Genomic DNA, 21976 nt, shown 5'->3' on the forward strand with positions numbered 1-21976 from the left:
TTTCTGGTATTCTCTGCTTTCAGCCAAGATCCATCTGACATCAGCAATGATATCCCCTCATGTCCTTCTCTGAATCTGGCTTGAATTTCTGGCAGTTCCCTGTTGATGTATTGCTGCAACTGTTTTTGAATTATATTCAGCAAAATTTTACTTGTATATGATATTAATGATATTGTTAATTATTATTAATTGTTAATAATAATTTCTGCATTCTGTTGAATCACCTTTCTTTGGAATGGACCTTACTATGGTCGGTTAGCCAGGTAGCTGTCTTCCATATTTTTTGCCATAGACGAGTGAGTGCTTCCAGCGTTGCATCCGTTTATTGAAACAGCTCAATTGGTATTCCGTCAATTCCTGAAGCCTTGTTTTTCGGTCAGTGCCTTCATTGTAGGTTGGACTTCTTTCAGTACCATTGGTTCTTGATCATGTGCTACCTCCTGAAATGGTTGAACATTGACAGTTCTTTTTGGTACAATGACTCTGTATTCCTTCCATCTTCTTGTGATGTTTCTTGCATCATTCAATATTTTGCCCCTAGAATCCTTCAGTATCGCAACTCGAGGCTTCAATGTTTTCTTCAGTTCTTTCAGTTTGAGAAATGCCAAGCATGTTTGTCTTTTTTGGTTTTCTAACTCAGTTCTTTGCATATGTCATCACAATAATTTGTCTTCTTGAGCCGCCTTTGAAATCTTCTGTTTAGCTTTTTTACTTCATCCTTTCTTCCATTCGTTTTAGCTATGCTACATTCAAGAGCCAATTTCAGAGTCTCTTCTGACATCCATTTTGGCCTTATTTTCTTTCCTGTTTTTTTAATGGCCTCTTGCTTTCTTCATGATTGATGTCATCCCACAACTCATCTGGTCACCTGGTCTTCAGTCATTTGTTTTCAGTGCATCAAATCTGTTCTTGAGAAGATCTCCAAATTCAGGTGGGATATGCTCAATCTTGTACTTTGGCTCTCATGGACTTGTTTAATTTTCTTCAGCTTCAGCTTGAACTTGTACATGAGCAATTGATGGTCTTTTCCACAGTCTGCCCCTGGCCTTGTTCTGACTGATGATGTTAAGCTTCTCCATCATCTCTTTCCACAGATACAGTCAGTTTGATTTCTGTGTATTCCATCTGGTGAGGTCCACGTGTATAGTCACAATTTATGTTATTGAAAAAAATGTATTTGCAATGAATAACTTGTTGATCTTTAAAAATTCTGTCATGGCAATCTGCGGCGTCGTTTCTATCACCAAGGCCATATTTTCCAACTACCGATCCTTCTTGTTTCCAACTTTAGCATTCCAGTCACCAGCGATTTTCAGTGCATCTTGATTACATGTTTGATAAATTTCAGACTGCAGAAGTTGGTAAAAATCTTCAATTTCTCCATCTTTGGCATTAGTGTTGGTGCATAAATTTGAGTAATAGTCATATTAACTGGTCTCCTTTGTAGGTGTGTGGATAATACCCTATCACTGACAGCTTTGTACTTCAGGATAGATCTTGAGAAGTTCTTTTTGACAATGAATGCGATGCCTGCCTTCATTTTAGTAAGGATTAATTGAGATGACTCATGTAAAATGTGAGGGTCAGGGCCTCCACTGTAAGGATTCAATAAACAGATGGAGGTAATTTGTTTTCATTTGAAAATAAAGGTCTAGACTGGAGATAAAGGTTTGAGAGTTATGTACAGAGGTTGATCTAAACACAGTAAAACATCAGGCAGAAACTAACAATATTGAATATAAGAGGGGATAAATGTAGAATCCCGTGGCTGTTTCCTAAAATCTGTAAGTCAAGGCTGAAGAAAAATGGCTAGAAAACAGTTCGTAAGAAAAGGATTTAAAATTTTTTATTGTCTGTAGGCAAACCCAATATTATCCATGGTATAATCCACTTGCTTTAAAAAAAAAAAAATGCTAATAATACACAGTCTGGGTCATGGGATGGAGCAGTCCCATACACAGGGTACTGTATGGGCTGTGTCTGGAATTCAGTTTGGTAGCCATGCTTTAAGGGGTCTGTTGACAAAGTAAAAGAGGTTGAGAGAAGAGCAACTGGAAGAATAAGTTAATGTTACTGAGCCTAGGTTTAGAAAATAAATAAAAGAGAAGACATGACAGTTTTTCAGATAGTTTAAAGACAGCAATTCTTGGCAGAAGAGAAAATAGACTTGTTCTCTGTATCTGTAGAAGGGAGATCTAGGACACTCCTCTGGAAGGTACAAGACAGCAGATACTGGTTTTGTACTAAGCAGTCAACCAGATACTCGATTCTTTTTTCTTGGGGTTGGTGTAGAATAGAATTTTGTTGGGATAGATGACCTCTAAAGCCTTTTCCAACTCTTAAAGTGGATGTGAGAGTCGTCTCTCAGGTTTATCACCTCACCCATGCCCTGTACTGGGTTAATTGATATGGTAGCCAGACCAGGATCCCCTGTTTCTAGCAAGACTCAAAACAGATTCCTCCTGGGCCGTTGCTCATTTCAGTAGCTGAACTCAATTGACAAGAAAGTACCAACTCTCAAGAGCCTGTGACAAAAAACAAAATAGGTACACGTAATGCTGTCCATTTTCTGACAAATTTACTTTGACTCACTCTCTGCCACTCCTTCCTCCTCCCCCACTCCTCTTTGGCTTTCGCAACCAATTAGGAACTGGATTTTAGGTAGTTTAGGACTCCCTAATCTAGTTATTCTAGAGCCCTGGTGATGCAGTGGTTAAGAGCAATGGCTGTGAACCAAAAGGTCAGCAGTTCAAATCCACTAGCCACTCCTTGGAAGCCTGAAGGGCAGTTCTACTCTGTCCTATAGGGTAGCTTTGAGTCAGAATCGACTCAACTGCAACAGGTTTGGTTTTTTTGTTTGTTCAATTATTCTAAAATAATTTTGATTTTTAAGTCATTACTCTGTCAGAGAAGAGGTCAGGAAAGCCTTAGTTTTTCATGCAGTAATCCCTCACTCTGTGGAAAAATCTTCTTTTGTGGTTCTTTCTGAAGCAGGGTTCTAGAGCACAGAGTTTCTCACCTGGGTCCATAAACTCCCTGAAGCTAGATGTGAAAGTTTGTGTGTGTGTGTATTTCTCTGAGGAGAGGGGCCTTGGCATTCATTAGATTCCCCAAAGCCTGTATCTGTAAGATTAAGAATCACTTAAACTAGTCTCTTCTTAGCTAAGGCGAATCTCCTTTTTTTTCCTTTTTATACTGATGTCCTTCAGCTAAATTCCTCAAACTGAAGTGTGGTAAATTAGTACCAAGTTAATTCAAAGCCTCCCTAAGCTCCCTGCTTGGGCCATGTACCCTACTCCTTCAGAGTACTCACTGCTTATTTCAAGGCACTTGACAGACTGAAATGGTCTATTTATGGGGCCGTCTTCGTTTTTCGATCTGAAGGGTAGGGCCTCAACACCTAGCATCATACCACCTAGCATCATACCAGGTATGTGGTAGATTTTCAAAAATGTTGACCATTTACCCCTGATAAGCCAACCAATTCTTCTTTCCCTCCCAGCAGCTATATGTTTTCAGCACTTACCTTGAGCCAGGTACTGTGTAAGGCATTGAGGATACAGATGTAAGCTCTCTGCATAGAGCTTAGGGGCTGTATCCAGGGGAAGCATGATTTTTGCCACTCCTGGCACTGCCACATGTGAGCCATATGCATTTACAGTGGCACTGACCTGGCAAAAGCTCCCCTGCTCTACCAGAAATTAGTTAGGTGCACATATTCAGCTATTTTCGTCACTCAGAAATGCAAGTGTGCATCTTAGTCTTCCTCAAAATGATCCATTAAATGTCTCTTCAGAATCCTCTTTTTAATACAGCTGTTAATGGTTTGCCTCTAAAAATAGAAAACAGATTGCAGATACTGACGAAAGAAGTGTCAGCATTTAGGTCCATGTTTTGCACCTAGAAGTGTTTTTTGATTTTTTTTCTTTTTTAAATACAATAGGAAAAACTCATGATTAAAACAACAACAAAAAAAAAAAAACTTCAAGCCCGGGTCAACAACGGGGGTTTTTTTTTCTTTTCTAGCTTATGAATATTTTAGCACATGGATTTGGGTTCATGTCTGACCCTCTTTTCCTATTGACTTTTCAGTATAAGCTGTTTCTGGTAGTTGACTTAGTCATGATCTGTCCATCAAACCAGGCATAAAGAGAGCGTAGTCTGGAACACTGTGCAGTCTCTGTTTGAAAATTGATTACACTTACGAGTACATCACTTTTGGGAGTATGCCAAATTGTCTGTGGATATGTGGTTCAGAATACATGCTGTGACATCCCCACTTGGAGATAGTGATTCAGTAGGTATGCACTAAGGCTCTGACATCTTTTAATTTTAAATAACTCCATTAACGTAGGAGAAACCATCTTTTATGTAGCCTTGGAGGTGTAAGAAGTTAATAAGAGATGTCTGCACTGCTTCCAGGGAAGATGACTTTCTAACTTCCTAAATTGAGCTGCTTAAGGGTAATTAGATGTGTTTTTAAAAGTACTGTTTCCATTGCCGCTGCTGGCAACGCTTTTCCCCCGGCTACCTGCCTAGTTATGTCCGTTATGCATTACCAGTCTCCTACCTCTAAATAATGTGAGCTTCATCAGGCAGACATGTTTGTCTGTTTTGTTCATTGATTCATTACAAGCTTCTAGAACAGTGCCTAGCGCACTGAGTGTCCACCCAGTAAGTATTGGTTGAATGACTGCTACTAGCAAGGTAATCCAGATGTCACTGGTTGAAAAAATTTCTTGGAGGGCTCTGAGATCTAACCTCCTCCATCTGTAGCATTTTCTATAAGAGATGGTCCCAAGTACCAAAAACCAGTCATGCAAGTGAAAACACACAAGACTACCGTACAGAGGAGCTGGTTAGTTCTTGATGGGCTGTAACTTTATTTTCAAAACAGGATGTGATATGGTCTGACTTCGGGTTTCCTGGAAGAAATGGACGGGAAAGTACATTATGGATTGGCTCCCTGGGGGCCCATACCCCCTGTCATCTGGACTCCTATGGTTGCAACTTGGTGTTCCAGGTACAAGGAAGGTAATGTGTGCGTGCATATGTTGCACAGGACGGAGGGATGAGTACTGAGCAGATGGTGGGATCCCAAGGCTTAGTCCCAGCCCCATCCCTGTTAACCTGCCTGGTGGCCAGAACAAAGCTCTTAAACCTCTGATTCTGTTTGCTCCTTTATGAAGTGAGGGGGGAATATTTAAATGGTGGTTTTCCGTATGTGTCTCATAGCCCTGATGAGGATTGTCTTCAGAAAGCTGATCCTAGAACCCCAGGATTTCACTTCCAGTTCAGGTAGACAGTTCTCTACTTAGCTCTTTTACAAATTTATAGATTTTAAACTTTTATTTAAAAGTTCTTCAAACTTAAATAAATAAGAACAGAGCAGTTGTATTGAAAAGAAGAGACTTCGCTCCTACCCTTAGGCACCTGAGGGGATGCCAGGAGCCTGGTTTGAAAAAGACTGGACCAGCTTGTATTTACGGCCACTTTCAACTGTAAATTTTAGTTTGTGCCTACCAGTAGACACCGGTCAATTTTTGTCTGCATCTGTCTGAAGACCATAAGAGATAGAAGGGCCAAGTCAAGCAATACTTTTGACAGTCCTTGGCTCCAGGAGTTATGTGTGAGTGTAAGTGTTTTCACCTCTGGGAGGATGTACTCACTATGCAGCACATGCAGCCTTATTTTCCCCTAATTAATGATGCCTAGTCTCCTCTCCTGAGCTTCAGAACATTTATGGGGCAGCACAGAGGGAAAAACAGAAATGGCCATGTGCAAGTTCTCAGACCCTTTAGACATGAAAAGGGTTATGAGTGGATCTGAAACAGTGAATAAGTACATGATTAGATTTCACACGTGAAGAACTCCAGAAACCAGAAGATGACATAAGTAGTCCACGCTTTGATTCATCAAGACTATATTAAAGGGTCCAGAACATGTTAGGTACATCGCTATGCACCGGATGCAACAATGAATAGAGTGGGCCTGGTCCCTGCCCTTGGGGAGTTAACAGTCTGAACGTTCAGCTTGGTAACGGGGTGGCAAGGGGGGCATTGTTTTAACTAGCTACTTCCCACGTGTCCTAAATTGGGAAATAAGCCAAAGAAATTAAAAAAAAATTACCTGAATTCTTTCTGTGATATAAGGTTAATAGAGCTTTATTTTAACTTTGCAATAGAGCGTATTTTCTGGCCTCATATAGCTCTGGAATAGTAAAATAAATTTTCATTAAATATTCATTGAGTCCCCTCCAGTGCAGGTACCAGGTGTTCCTGTAGGTACAGAGATGAATAAGACACTCTCTCTACCCTAAGAGTTTACAGCTAGAGTTCAGGCAAGCCCACAGGTAGCTGTGCTATGAGACAGAATGTATGTGCTCTTGAGGAAGGTTTCACAGAGCTGTGGAACTGAAGAGCTGAAGAAATCTTATTCCTGTTGGAAAGACCAGGGAAGATTTTACAGAGGGGCTGCCATTTGTGATGGGCTTTCAAAGGTAGATAAACTTTCAGAAGACAGAGATGGGAGGGGCAGGGGGACCAGGATGAGCAGAGCCCTGGGAAGCAGGCGACGTATAGAGGACCTGTGAGTTGTGCAGTTGGAACATTGGAGACAGAGGGTTTGGGCTGGAAAGGCAGGTTGAAGCCTAAGCGTGGAGCGTCTTGATTCCCAGGTGGGGGGTCAGGGGGTGACCTGATAACATGATGATTGACTACCTGTAGATGACATTTTAAGCCAGACAAAGCAGATTGTATGGGACTGTTGTCATCATGGCTATTCCTTTGGGAAACAGCCATGCTGCAGGGGAAGGAGCCTGGACCTGGAGAACTCAGGAGACGTGGGACCTAGTTCTGGTCCCACCACTAACTACTGGCCACGTGAGTGACACTGAGCAAGCACAGGGTATCTCTTCCACTCTTTGGAAAATGAGATTAGACCGATAATCTCTAAGAGCCCTTCCAGCATTCTAAACATTCTTTTTGGAGTCTAAATAGGAAAGTATGCATCTCAAGATAATTATCAAGGTGAATTGCACTTTGCAAATAACCACTGGTAGGGGAACTGACTCAGTTTTGATTTCATCATGAAGATCCTGCAAACTGCTCCCAAACTAGTCTCAGGTACAGTGGAATGCAGCACTTTTATCCTTAAAGCTTTAAGGTGAGGCAACAGCTTTTCAATGTCACTGATTTCTAAGCTGATAGGCTCTGTAAGTGCATAGGCTGCTTTATAGTTCCAAAGTGAATTTCTAAAAAGTAACACCTTTCATCATTCCTATAAAACCTTCAATTTTCCAAGGCAAAACTTTAGTATATGCTTCTTAATTTGAAAATAGCAGCAAACTACTTCCCATTTCTGAAAGGAAATGATAGCCCCAGTATAACTGCAAGGGGTCACTAGAGGGTTTTAGGATTTTCTCAGAACTAGGTTTCTTCTCTCTCCCTCTTTGCTTCTCCATCTGCGTATTTCTGTCTGTCTGTTTCTCTTTCTTACTTTCTCACAGCTCTCCCTCACCCTCAGATTTCCTCTGTTGGTTAGGAAGGTAGGCCTGGGTCATACCGTGGTTAAGCACTTGGCTGCTAACCAGAAGGTCAGTGGTTTGAACCTACCAGTGGCTCTGTGGGAGAAAGACCTGACAATCTGCTCCCATAAAGATTACACCTACCCAGAGGAACTAAATGGTGCCTGGCTACCACCACTAACCGCTCTGACAAGAATCGCAATAGAAGGTCCCAGACAGAGCGGGAGAAAAATTCAGATTTACACAAGACCACACTTACTGGTCTAACAGTGAATGGAGGAACCCTCTGAGTCTATGGCCCTGGACATCCTGCTAACTCAGAAATGAAGCCACTCCTGAAGTCCACTTTTCCGCCAAAGGTTAGACAGGCCTAGAAAACAAACCGTAACACATGTGAAGAATGTGCTTCTTAGTTCAATCAAGTATATGAGATGAAATGAGAAATACCTACCCAAAAGTAAAGGCGAGAAGGCAGGAAGGGAAAGAAAAACTGGACGAATGGTCATGGAGAACCCAGGATGTTAAGGGAAAGGGAAAGGGGAGAGTGCTGACACATTGCAGGGATTGCAACTAATGTCACAAAACAATTTGTGTATAAAAATTTTGAATGAAAACTAATTTGCACTGTAAATTTTTACCTAAAACACAATTGAAAAAAAAAAAGATTATAGCCTAGAAAACCCTACGGGGCAGTTCTGCTCTGTTATATAGAGTCACTATGAGTCGGAATTCGCTCAGTGGCACACAACATTGGCTTGAAGTAAGTAAGGATGTGTCTAGTGTTTTGTGAGTTGAGCTCTGTCACTTCCAGTTTTAAAATAAAAAATTTAAGTGACTGGAACATTTCAGTTTTCTCTTTTAAAAAATCTCTGTATTATACTACTTTTTAGTTATGTGACATTATTTGTACATTTCTCACCTTAACAGATTTAATTTAACAAATGTTTAACTTAAGGAATTTATAACCCAGACAAGGAGAAGTCTGGAAACTGCTTGGCTAATGGAAGTATGGATGGTTGTTCTGAATAAGATAAGAATACAGATACTTGAAATGGTGAAGGCCCTTCTAGGTAGCTCTAGAGTCAGGGATAGACATGATTTATGAGGAGGCAGATTTTGATCTGAGATAAGAAAGAATGATCTTACAAATGAGATCCTGTCTCAGCAAGGGAAGGGACTGCCTCAGGGGTCATGAGGTGTCCACTAGTTGCTGCTTCACCTTCCAACAGGTGTCTGCAGAGGGCATTCCAGCACCAAGTGAGAGGTGGGATGGGTAACCATCGAGATTCCTTCCTGTATTCCTTTGTGAATTGAATTAAAATGAGTAAAAATGAACACTTAGGTGCTGCCTTCTTAGGTATTTTGTTTAAAATTCAGAGTACTAACTTACATCTTATTTTTTTACTTAGGAAAAGATGGCACCTCTTTCCTCCTGAAGATACTCCTTTCCTTTACCCAACAAGAATCCCTTATGAAGAATCTAGTGTGTTCAGTAAAATCAGTGTTGTCAATCCTGATTTAAAATGTTTTCCTCAGTTCCGGAAAGCTCAAAGACATACAGTTACACTGAACCCAGGACAGGTAATGGTGGTGTCTTTAAACATTGATGGCCTGTCAGTGGGTACTACAGCTATAATTTCTCAAATTCTTATGCCACACTCCCCCCACCCTGCACCCCCAGTATAAACAGGAATGGTTTCCTTCGCTTCTGCTTTGCTATTGGAAGGAAGCTTCCCCAGCTACAGCTTCAGGCACATATATCTCTGTTTCACAGGACATGAAAAGCAGATGGAAGGAAGGGACACAGCTCCTTCTGTTGGTAAAGGAGAGGATAAACTTTGAAGGAAAAACAAAAGAGCTGACAAAGCTGTTTTTATTCAGGTTAAGATAAAGTGTCAAGATGTGGGCGCTTGAGCACCTCTGGAACTCTTAATCACAGTTAACATCTGTTTAGCAAAGATAAAACCCAGACACATAAACACACAGGTTGGAATACATCTGGGTAGTGGGCCAACAGAGATAGAATGAACTGAGATTGGTTTACTTTTAAGCTAGAATGGATTTTGTTTTTGTAAATGACTGTCTCTGAAACATTTCCAAAGTTAAAGTTTAATGCTGTTACCCAGGAAGGAAAATCTCCTTTAAAATACTGACATTTGCTGCAATATTTTATTAACAGTTTGAAAGGTTTTCTTAGTCCACTCTTAAAGAGACTTTATTCCATTGATTATATCCCTCTCCCCTGCCTGTCTTACTTCCATCCCTCCTTTCTCGCTGGCTCTTTTCCTGCTTCTTCCTTCACACTCAAGTATGTATCACCAACTTGAACAATTTTGACTTGACCAAGTTGCCTCATGTAGCTGCCAATTCATTTTTTTAATTGAAATATAATTCACATACCATAAAATCCACTACTTTAAAGTGTACATTTCAGTGGATTTTAGTATATTCAGAGTTGTGCAGACCATCACCACTATCTAATTCCAGAACATTTTATCACCCCAGAAAAGAAGCCTGGTATCCAGTAGCAGCCATTCCCCATTTCTGTTTTCCCCCAGCACCAGGCAATCATGAGTCTGCTTTCTGTCTCTGGGTATTTGCTTGTTCTGGACATTTCATATAAATGTAATCATACAATATGTGGCCTTTTGTGACTTCTTTAAGCATAATGTTTTCACAGTTCATCCATATTGTAGCTTGTATCAGTTCTTCATTCCTTTTTATGTCTGAATAATATTCTGTTATATTGCAGTGCAATGAATTACTTAATATGGCCCTTCTAGCCATAGTCTTTGTAACTCCCACCAAATGACTAGGTGGGACTATGCAAATAAGGTGCTTGTGGCCCACCAAGGGAATTGGATAGCTTGCTAAAAATGCAAATAAGATGTATGGTACGCTTGTGGAGGTGGGACCCTGCAAATAAGGTGTACGGAACCCTACCAAGGTATTGGTCAGTTTTGCCATCTGGCTAGGCTTAAAATGAGCCATCCCAGAGGTAGAAAGGGGGGACCTCACTACCAGCAAGAAAGAAGAGCAGGGAGCAGAGTGTGTCCTTTGGACCCAGGGTCCCTGTGCTGAGAACCTCCTAGACCCAGGAGACAGACACTGTAACTCTAGAGACAGTGCAAGATGGTGAGAAGCAATGGCAAGCCTGGAAGAGAATCGGCAGCAGCAGAACCAGGAAACTAGCAGGAAACAGCACGGTGGGCTTCACAGCCCATGCATTGGGAAAGCTGAGCACTTGCGGGCAGGACGCTTGCTGACAGAGTAGGGTGCCTCTGGGTGCTTGGCAGAGATAGGCTTGCCAACCCATGGAGCTAGAGAGCTGAGCACCTTCAGGCCAAGGTTTACTGGTGGAGGAGGATGCCTCTGGGCACTTATCAGTGGAGTTAAAGAGCTCTGTAACACTTGCCTGAGCAAGACAGAGGCCAGGTCGGTCCGATGGGCTGAGGGCCAGTGAGACGCCTGCCTGTGGGCACAACCAAACCAAAGAACTATATCCTGAGTCATTCTTGATCCTGAGTTATAAAACTGTTACTTCCCTAATAAACCCCATAATCATGAGTGTTGTCTGTGAGTTCTGTGATGCCATCGCAACAAATTATTGAACCCAGCAGAGAAGTAGAGAGTGCCATGGGAGGGACGGCTGGTGTCAGAATTGGTAAAAAGGTTGGAGAAGGAGGTATGTCTGACTTCCGCTTCATAGGAATCAGTCATGGACTGATGATCTTGATTCTTCACCCTTGCAAAGTTAAACAAAAAGGTCAGATGACAAAGCTGCTGCCATGCGTTTTTACAGAATACTACTCAGCCATAAAGAAAAATGAAGTCCCGACACACGCCACAACATAGATGAAACTGGAAAACATTATGCTGAGTGAAATAAGTCAGTCACAAAAGGACAATACTGTATGATCTCACTTATATGAAATAGGCAAATAGACTGAAACCAAAACTACTTCGTGGTTACCAGGAATGGGAGGGAGAGGGGAGTTATTATATAGGGGGTACTGAGTTTTTGTTAATGGTAGTGGAATAATTTGGAAAAGATAGTGATAATGGTTGATCACCATAAAGAGTATAATTAATATCATTGAATAATACATGTAAAATTGTTGAATTAACAAATGTGTATATTTTCACTATGATTTTAAAAAAAAAGGAAATGTCTTGTTCTTATGCTAACAATTTTTTGTTTGCCTCTAGGTTCTGTTTGTTCCCAGACACTGGTGGCATTATGTAGAATCCATTGATCCGATTACTGTCAGTATAAACTCATGGATTGAACTGGTACTTTTATTTATTTTTTTAATAAATGAAATCCTTGTTTTTAAGATATACAAAGCCTGTATAAGACTTGGTAGTTAATATTTTTTAACCAACACTCCAGTATTGCTTTGTTTTGATGTGCTGTAATTTATCTGGAAATGCCCTAATTTCGCCATCATATTTGAGAGACAGTTTTGCTGGATATATAATTCTTGGCTGGCAATTTTTTTCCTTCAAGCCTTTATATATGTCATCGCATTGCCTTCTTGCCTGCGTGGTTTCTGCTGAGTAATCCGAGCTTAATCTTATTGATTGTCCTTTGTAGATAACTTTTCGTTTATCCCTAGCCGCTCTTAAAATACTCTTTATCTTTCATTTTGGCAAGTTTGATTATAATATGTCTTAGTGACTTTCTTTTGGGATCTACCTTATGTGGGGTTCGATGAGCATCTTGGATAGATACCTTCTCATCTTTCAGGGTATCAGGGAAGTTTTCTGCCAACAAATCTTCAACAATTCTCCCTGTATTTTCTTATCCCTCCCTGTTCTGGTACTCCAATCACTCGTAGGTTATTCCTCTTGATAGAATCCCACATAATATTAGGTTTTTTCCATTTTTTTAAATCCTTTTATCTGATTTTTCCTCAAATAAGTTTGTGTCAAGTGCTTTATCTTCAATCTCACTAATTCTGAATTCCGTTGCCTCAGTTTTGCTCCTATGACTTTCTATTGAGTTGTCTAATTCTAAAATTTTATTGTTTATCTTCTGAACTTCTGTTTGATGTCTTTCTGTGGATTCTTGCAGCCTGTTAAATTTGTCATTATGCTCTTCTCTAATCTTTTTAAGTTCCTCTATTGAATGTTCTGCGTTTTGCCTAATTTCTTTCCTGATGTCTTGAAGAGTTCTGTATATTACTCTATATTACTCTTTTGTTTTCTGCCTCCGGTAATTCCAAGAAATTTCCTTCCTCTGGAAAATTTCTAGATTCTTTATTTTGGGAGCTTGCTGAAGCCATCATGGTCTGCCTCTTTATGTGATTTGGTATTGACTGTTGTCTCTGAGCCATCAATAAGTTATATTTATTTATTTTATGTTTGCTTACTGTGCCCTAGCTTCTTGTTTTGTTTTGTTTTGGTATGCCTAAATAGGCTGCTTGTGTGAGCTTGCCCAATCACCGGTGCCTCTGAAGCTCCAATATCCTGCCACCAGGTGGCCAGATCTGCCACTAAGCATGTGAGCCCAGGATTCTGCCCGCTCCTCCTGTATGGATTCAGCTCAGGTGTCCAGGTAGTCAGCCACCAAGTGTGTGGTGCACGCTCTCACCTACAGTCCTAGACAGGCATGGGTGATTGGTGAGGCACAGGCATCCAGCTGCAGAAGGGGGACACACACTGAGCAAGGCAGGGGGCTGATGGTCGCCCCCAAGTGTCCAGTAGGAAAGCGTGTCCCTGTTCCCTAGAGTGCATAGGTGGGTGCATTTTGCAGCCGGACTATGAGCACCCAATGCCATTGGTTATAAGGACTAGGGGGCATCTCTTATTCTTGGATCCCTATCACAGGTGACTAGGTGGTGTGGGTGGAGCCACCAGTCCTCAGGCCCCTGATGTGGGTACATGAAGACCCTGCTTAATGCGCAGACCAGTGTCAAATGTCACGAACCTGCAACTTCACAGCTAAAACAGTTGAAGTTAGACTTCATGTATATACCCGGTTGTACTGCAGTAATGAGGGCCTGTGCTGTTGAAGTGACCCACACAAGTCTATGCAGGGGGAAAGGCACTCAAAGTCCATGGATCCCTTATGCCTGTGCCTAGGCAAAGGAACTATGCCTACCTTGAGTTCCTGGCTTAGGGGAACCAGCAGATTATTTTTTCTCTGTTTGTTAATTTGTTCCCTCTCGAAGGCTGGGAGAATGGCTCAGGGCACGTGATGGGTCCTACTTCTGGCCCAGGGGACTCGGCAATTGCTGAAGCCATCCTGAACCCAGTGCAGAGCAGGGAGCAGGGAGGTAAGTGGGAGAGAGGTTTTTCCCTAAGGGAGTTGTTTTTGATCCTTATGGTAGGCCGGACGCAAATACTTATCTTTCTCCAATCAAGGGCTTCTTCTCACTGGTTTTGGATGACCAAGTAGACTCTGTGCCTCTGGGTCTCTCCTCATGTGGAAAACGCCTCCCGAGCGCTGCTGCTTGCCTGCCTCACTGCTCACCCCTGAGCTAATCTAGGCTGAAGGACTCTGGCTTCTGCCGGCTCAGGTCTGGCAACTCATTGCTGCTTCAGGACCGTCTCTCCTTCCCCCTGCCACTCAGTCTGATTCCTCAACTTTGCCTTTGATGTTCAGGGCTCCTAGATTGTCATATATAATCGATTCACTTGTTTTTTTGGGTCTTTGTTGTAAGAGGGATCACTGGAAGTGTCTGACTACTCCGCCATCTTGACTCCACCTCTGATGTGCTATAATTTATGTATTCTATCCTCTGTTTGGAAGCCCTGGTGGTGCAGTGGTTAAGAGCTCAGCTGCTAACCAAAAGGTCAGTTCTGCTCTGTCCTGTAGGGTCGCTATGAGTCGGAATCAACTTGACGGCAACAGGCATCCTCTGTTGGTGGACGTTTAGGTTGGAAATAGGATCCATGGTGATGTGTCATCCTCTTTTAAGGGCACACAGTATGCGCTGATGTTGGCATATAGGGTCCTCTCCCTTGACTAGGGTTGTTAGAATTGTACTGGGCTTGGATGGATCTGCTGTGTATGTCCCACGTTGCCAGTCCCATCCCATACCATCTAGGCTGGAGTATCTGCTTCTTGGGTCAGGATCCTCGTTACTAATTACAGAGTTCTTAATCTTTGCTTATACATTTGCTCAAAGCAAAGTCTTTCAGTGCCAGGTTTTTATCATTTCATTTATGCCAGAGAACTCTTTCCCTCCTGTATGCTATGCTTAGCCCTGGCTGGCTGCACTACTTGATAATTAAAATGGCTGCATATTACTGCTGCTATCTGTCTTTTAAAGCTGAGACCTTACTTGCATCTGTGCTCTGTTTAACCTGAGGCCTTGATTGCATTGTGCTGTCTTTAACCCAAAGTCTTGAGATTAAGTAACCATCTAGGTTACACAGCTAAAAAAAGACAGAGACCTGTAACTAAAATCTGTCTGATTCCAAAGTCCGTGTCCAGAGTGATGAAGAGTCTGAAAAAGAAGGTCATATAAAAAAAATACAGCTAAAGAAACTAGAGGTTTTGAGCCTGGAAGAAGAAAAGATAAGGGGACATATGAATCTTCCCCTCAATCAAGATTTTCCTATCCTCTGGTAGTGAGAAGGACTTTGGAATGGGTGGAGCCTAAGGAATGTTGTAACAGGAGGCTGTATAATGTCTGCTTAGAGAACAATTGTAGCACTTGGCCTTAGGTGAAAGGTGTGGCAAGAGAGCAGTGACTCCAGTTAGAAACTCTGCTTGTAGGTTGCTGAACTGGTAGGAGCAGATGTCAGGGGAGAGTCCATGGAGTCCACATCTACTCCCAGTGCCCGAGTAACACCTACAATAGCTCTGACAGATACTACGCCTCCAAGGTAGCTCATTCTGTTGTTAAACAGTAGAGCTGTCATCTGTCTCCTTCTAAACTTATTATTTCTTAAACTGTCCCGATTTTTTTTTTTAAGTATTTGCCATATGTTTTCTTAATGTTTGCCTTAATGTTTTCTTCTTCAGGCTCAAAACCTATGGTTTCTTTAGCTATGTTTTTTACATGACCTTCTTTTTCAAACTCTCCATCCTTCTGGTCATAGACTTTGTTTTTGTTTTTTTTATTATGCTTTAGGTGAAGGTTTACAGCTCAAGTTAATTTCTCATACAAACATTTATACACATACACATATACATGTGACATTAGTTGCAATCCCTGTAATGTGACAGCACACTCCCCCTTCCCACACTGGGTTTCTTGAGTCCATTCGACCAGGTCCTGTCCTTTCCTGCCTTCTCATCCTGCGTCTAGACAGGAGCCACCCATTTGGTCTTATGTATCTGCTTAAACGAAGACGCACACTCTTCACAAGTCTTATTTTATGTTTTATAGTTCAGTCTAATCTTTGTCTGAAGAGTGGACTTTGGGAATGGTTTTAGTTCGGAGTTGACAGAGCATCCAGGGGCCATGGCATCAAGGGTTCCTCCAGTCTCAGTCAGACCATTAAGTCTGATCTTTTTATGTGAATTTGAGTTCAGCTCCACACTTTTCTCCTGCTCCGTTAGGGACTCTCTGTTGTGTTCCCTGTCAGGGTGGTCATTGATGGTAGCCGGGCACTATGTAGTTCTTCTGGTCTCACGCTGCTGGTCATAGACTTTGGAATCAGACAGATTGTAGTTACAGGTCTATACCTTTATTAGCTGTGTAACCTAGATGGTTACTTAATCTCATCAAACCTCAGTTTCCTCACCTGTGAAGTAGAGATTATAATTGCACCCTACCTAAGTAGGGTGGTTGTGAGGCTGAAGTTAGGCAACACATGCAAAGCATCTAATATAGTGCCTGACATGTGGGAAATGTTTAAAAAATAGAAATTGATATAAGTAGGAGGAGGGGGAAGAAGAGCTATTATGTCAAGAGTAACCCTCTTAAAGTACAGCACCTAAAATTAAACACCTCATTTGATAGAGTATAAGATTTCTACTTGTCATGACTTAGATCCTGAACTTCTTCAGTGCTGCCTGTAATATTGCATTGCTTTTTTATTAATTTTAACTCATGTTGAGCTCATATTCAACTCTAAAATATCCTTTTTTTCACATAATCATTTGCCAAGTCAGTTTGTCCCCATCCCATATCTGTAAAGCTGATTTAAACGTAAATATAATACTTCACTGTTATCCCTGTTAATTTTCCTCTTTTTAGTTATTTCTTAGCATTCCAGCTTGCCAAGATAATTTTGGGTTTAGATCTCTTCCATGCTTTTAGGGAAACTCCTTCAACTTTGCCTGTGCGCTTTTCATATATCCCTATTAATTGGTCTTTGAGTGTTTCCTTACTTTCTGGCACAAGAAATATCCTGGAATCACCTTTCCCTGCCCCAGACTTTGAAGTTAATAATTTCTCCAGGCAACATTGTTCCTTTTAGTGGGGAATGGTATTAGAAACCAAGATCTGGGCACTAAGGTTGCCCATTGTTGCTGGGGCATCAGTGATACAGCTAGAATGTGATTGATAGATAGACAGACAGACAGATAGATAGGTAGAGAGATAGGCGATAGATTAGATAGACATTGTCTTAGTTACCTAGTGCTGCTATAACAGAAATACCACAGGTGGATGGCTTTAACAAACAGAAGTTTATTCGCTCAGTTTAGCAGGCTAGAAGTCCAAATTCAGGGCACCAGCTCCAGGGGAAGGCTTTCTGTCAGCTCTAGGGGAAAGTCTTTGTCATCAGTCTTCCCCTGGTGTATGATCTTCTCAGTGCAGGGACCCCGGGTCCAAAGGACATGCTCTGCTCCTGGCTGTTCTTGCTTGGTGATAATGAAGTCCCTCTCCTGTCTGCTTGCTTCTCTCTTTTATATCTCAAAAAAGATTGACTCAAGATACAACCTAATCCTGTAGATTGTGTCCTGCCTCATTAACATAACTGCCTCTAATCCTGCCTCATTAACATCATAGACGTTAGGATTTATAACACAGGATAATTCCATCAGATCACAAAATGGAGGAGAACCACACAATACTAGGAATCATGGCCTAGCCAAATTGACACACATTTTGGGGGAACACAATTCAATCCATAACAGATATTGATATATATTGTACTAATATTACTACTAACCATAAAACTAGGGAGTGAACCGAGGTAGTGGTTCCACCCCTTTGAAATTTAGATGACTCTAAAACCTGGGAAGCAGTGGCCCTGCCCCTCATGCTCCTTCTGACAGTCCTGCTGGCCTCTGAACTGCTCCTGGGGTTGTCCTTTCCTTTTATTGGGGGACAATAGATTCTTGCAGCCAAGTAGCTCCATGGGCCCATTTTTTGCCTGTAGAATTCCAAGGATCAGACAGCTTTTCCTTATTTCATCCCATCTCTGTCCCTGTAAGCTGACAACATTTCTGCTGAGATGGTTGATTGGATCCATGATTCACACGTCTGTCTTCAAGTTCTGGTCTCTTTTTGCTTAACAGTTCAGTTCTTAATCTAGTCTCTTTCCTCTGCATTTTACTATAAGCAGCAAGGAGACACCATGTTGTGCCCTCAAAATTTTACTTAGAAATTTCCTCAGGTAATTATCCAAGTTTATCACTTACAAGTTCTACTTTCCACAAAACAGTCAAACATAATTCAAACACATTCTTTGCCACTTTATACAAGGATCACCTTTCTTCTAATGTTCAATAACATGTTTATTATTTCCTTTAAAAACATTATCAGAAGCACATTTAATGTTCTCATTTCTAGTAACATTCTGTTCATAATGTTAGAAGTTGTCCCCATAGCTCTCAACTCTTTCTGAGCCCTCATCAGAATTGTCCTTAATGTCCATAATTCTACCAACAGTTTCTTCAAGGCAACCTAGGCTCTTTCTACCAAGCTCCTCAAAATCGTTTCAGCCGTAGTTATTACCCAATTCCAAAGCTCCTTCCACATTCTTAGAAAATTGTTACAGCAGCACCTCACTTCTTGGTACCAAATTGTCTTAGGGTTCTCTAGAGAAACAGAACCAGTGTGTGTGTGTGTGTATATATATATATATATATACACACACACACACACACATAATACATATGTATACATACGTATACACATACATACATACAGAGAGAGATTGTCTGATTTTAAGGGAATTGGTTCACACAGTTGTGGGGGCTGGCCAGTACAAAATCTGTGGGTCAGGTGATAGCTGGAGATACCTGCAGTTTTGTGTCCCCAGATCTGTAGGTGAGGCAATGGGGAAGACTGGAGGAGTTCTGGTAAAATGTCTGTCTATGGTCTGGAGGCACAGATAGTCCCTAGGGAAGCCTCCCTTTTAACTCTTAAGATGTTCAACTGATTGGATGAGGCCCACGCACATTATGGAGGATAATTTGCTTTACTTAAGGCCCACTGATTTAATCACAGGTAAATACTTTATAACAGCATTTAAGCTAGTCTTTGACTAAACAACTGGGTTCCATAGCCTAGCCAGTCAGACACATAAAATTAACCATCATTCGTATATATATAGAAGTATCCATCAATTTCTAATTCATTAGGCTTTTTTGTTTTTAAATCAAGAATAAGTGTTGAATTTTGTTGAATTCCTTTTCTGCATCTGTGGGAACGGCTATGTAATTTTCTCTTTAGTAAATTTCTGGTAATTCAATAAATTATATTAATAGATTTTCTAATAGTGATCCATTCTTAATTTCTGGAACAAATCTCACTTGGTCATGATGTATTATTTTTATGTACTATAGAAGACTGTTCATATTTTATTTAGGACTTTTCTGTTGACAGGTGATTGGCTTGTAGTTCTATTCTTCTGTGTACTCTTTATCAGTTTTAAGTAACAGTGTTTTCTCATTTTACAAAAATATTTTGTAAGTCTCTTTCTTTTCCTGTGCTTTGAAACAGTTTGGTTAATATCAGTTAGTGTTTGTATGGTGTATCGTTCTTCCTTTTGCTTTTAACCCACCAAGTGAAGTTTCTTTTAAACAGCATGTGTTTATATCTTGCTTATTTATCTAACCTGACAATCTCTGCCTTTTTTTTTTTTTTTATAGTTTATCATTTTTGTTGTTGTTGTCATGAGTATACACAGCAGAACATACACCAATTCAACAGTTTCTACATGTACAATTCAGTGACATTAATTACATTCTTAGAGTTGCGCAAACATTCTTACCCTCCTTTTCTGAGTTGTTCCTCTCCCATTAACATAAACTCACTGCCCTTTAAGGTTTCTGTCTACTCTTTCAATTTGCTGTTGTCCCGTATAGACAATCTCTGCCTTTTAATTGGGGTGTTTAGAGAGTTAACATTTAGAGTAATTATTGATATACTTGGGCTTAAAATCTATCATCTTGCTCTTTTATTTCCAAAAGTCCAGTCTACTTTTTGTTCATTTTTTGCTCTTTCACTGACATCTGTTGGATTAACTGATTTTTTGTTGTTGTTTTTTATGATTTTATTGTATCTCCACTATTGGCTTGTTCGTTATCATTTTTTTGTTTGTTTGTTTTGTTTTGTTTTTTTTAGTGGTTGCTTTAGGATTTAAAATATGTATCTTTAGTTTATAAAATTCTACCTATATATCATTTCCTGTATAGTATAAGAAATATACAAAATTATACTTCCATTTACCATTTCTTTCTTTCCCTTCAACACTTCTGTGGGATGCCTCCCCTTCTTAAGGTGCCTCCCTCTCCCTGGGTGGTGCAAACAGTTAATGTGCTTGGCCGCTAACTGAAAGGTTTGAAGTTTGAGTCCACCCAGAGGTGCCTCAGAAGAAAGGCCTGGCAATCTACTTCTGAAAAGTCAGCCATTGAAAATTTTATGGAGCGCAGTTCTACTCTGACACACGTAGGGTCACCATGAGTTGGAGTCAGCTTGACAGCAACTAGTAACTGGTACTTTCTCTCCTAAGTAGTGTCTTCCTAAGACTACAACTTCTGGTGCTACACATTTCCCATCCCCTTCCTCTCAGCTGTTCAGTGGGCATGCTCTGATTCACCAGGTCTCAGACCTGCTTTCAGGATAGACATACCAGCTAAAGTTTTCCCAATAGAGTACCTTTTGGTGCTTAATACTCAAACTCTGTAGAATGTATGTATCTCTCATTTCTATACTTTCTTTGACAGATTTTTATATGAAACATTTACCTGTACTTCCCCCAAACCAAATACATTTTTAGAAAATTATCTATGGGAAAATTTTGAAAACACATTCTAAATACAGTTGATAAAATACCCACTGCCATCGAGTCAATTCCGACTCATAAGACGGACTAGAACTACCCCATAGGGTTTCCAAGGAGTGGCTGGTGGATTCAAACTTCCGACCTTGTGGTTGGCAGCTGAGCTCTTAACCATTGCGCCACCAGGGCTCCATAAATACAGTTGATAATACATCAGAATTACACACAGAAGTTTTGAAAAGCACGCAGAGTGTCAACAAAGAGGATGTGCCTCCCGGCTCTTACTGGTGCTGAGAAAGGCCATATATCTGCATATATTATTGTTGTATATGTATAATATATGTTATTAAATATTATGTATAGTAATATATGTTGTTACATATTACTGCATGCAATATTGCATGCAGTAACATGTAATAAGCAAATGTTATTAACAACCATATTCATTATTTGGTAATCAGAAAGATTTTTACATCTTAGTATTATAGTTTGGTACTTATATGTAGGTATTTTACTGTGTTTTAGTCACTCTTTAGAGAATAGGGTTTGGGTTTGATACATAATGCATTATAATTTTTCCCATTTCAACTACTAGGAAATAGACTGCTCGTTAGCATTTTTATATAGAGTATCTGATTTTTAGAAACAATTACTGATGTTAAATGGGAGATGCCAGTATTTCCCTACCTAAGGAGGGTCTTTCTCCTTCCGGGGTGAATTCTAGTTAGTGTTACCATTTGGATGCTGCCACCCTTCTTCCACAGTCTCCACCAGACACTTGTCTTCAGTGTGGGCTCTGGAGCCAGCTTTGCTAGTCTTCAGTATTTAATTCCTTGCTTACATTTAATTAGAGTTTATTATATTTCCTTTTTCCTAGTTACACTGTAGGCGTGGGCTAATGGTGATGGGGTGTTCTCTCTTTGCTGATTGCTCTGGTTTTTGGAAGGATATGTGGAGAGATTTGAATTTACATGGCCTCAGAAGCTTTGGTGCTTTCACCATGGTCTTTTTAAAAGCTGGTTGTATATTATCTGTTTAGTTGTGTCTCTGGATTTTTACAAAGGATTGGTATCATTAAGTATAAACAGGTTTCAAGGTGGTATCCACAAGTTTGATATTTAAAGACTTCATACTGATTTAAAGTGGACTCCACCTTAAAGCTAAGACTACAGTTTCTTTAACTTCTTTCTGTACACGTCACAGTTTGAAGACCATTCATTCTTACTTGAAAAACTAGAAAGAAAAATAGAAGTTGAGTAATTATATCTTCCTCTGTGAAGTGGTGCTTTTATCATTGTCTCTTCAAGCACTAGG

The 21976-nt window shown here is 40.5% G+C and overlaps 1 protein-coding gene across 3 annotated transcripts in view; it reads left to right on the forward strand.

Moving 5' to 3' along the window:
* The window catches only part of HSPBAP1 (HSPB1 associated protein 1), a 69904-nt gene that overhangs the window by 42876 nt on the left and 5052 nt on the right, over positions 1-21976 (forward strand). For all 3 annotated transcript variants that reach the window (XM_004373626.2, XM_023728801.1, XM_023728803.1), the window contains 3 exons: positions 4898-5034; positions 8935-9106; positions 11735-11818. In XM_004373626.2, coding sequence (XP_004373683.2) covers positions 4898-5034; positions 8935-9106; positions 11735-11818 — 393 coding nt within the window. The remainder of the gene's footprint in view (positions 1-4897; positions 5035-8934; positions 9107-11734; positions 11819-21976) is intronic.

The sequence above is a fragment of the Trichechus manatus genome, unplaced genomic scaffold, assembly GCF_000243295.1.
Source record: "Trichechus manatus latirostris isolate Lorelei unplaced genomic scaffold, TriManLat1.0 scaffold00026, whole genome shotgun sequence".
Taxonomy (NCBI): Eukaryota; Metazoa; Chordata; class Mammalia; order Sirenia; family Trichechidae; genus Trichechus; species Trichechus manatus.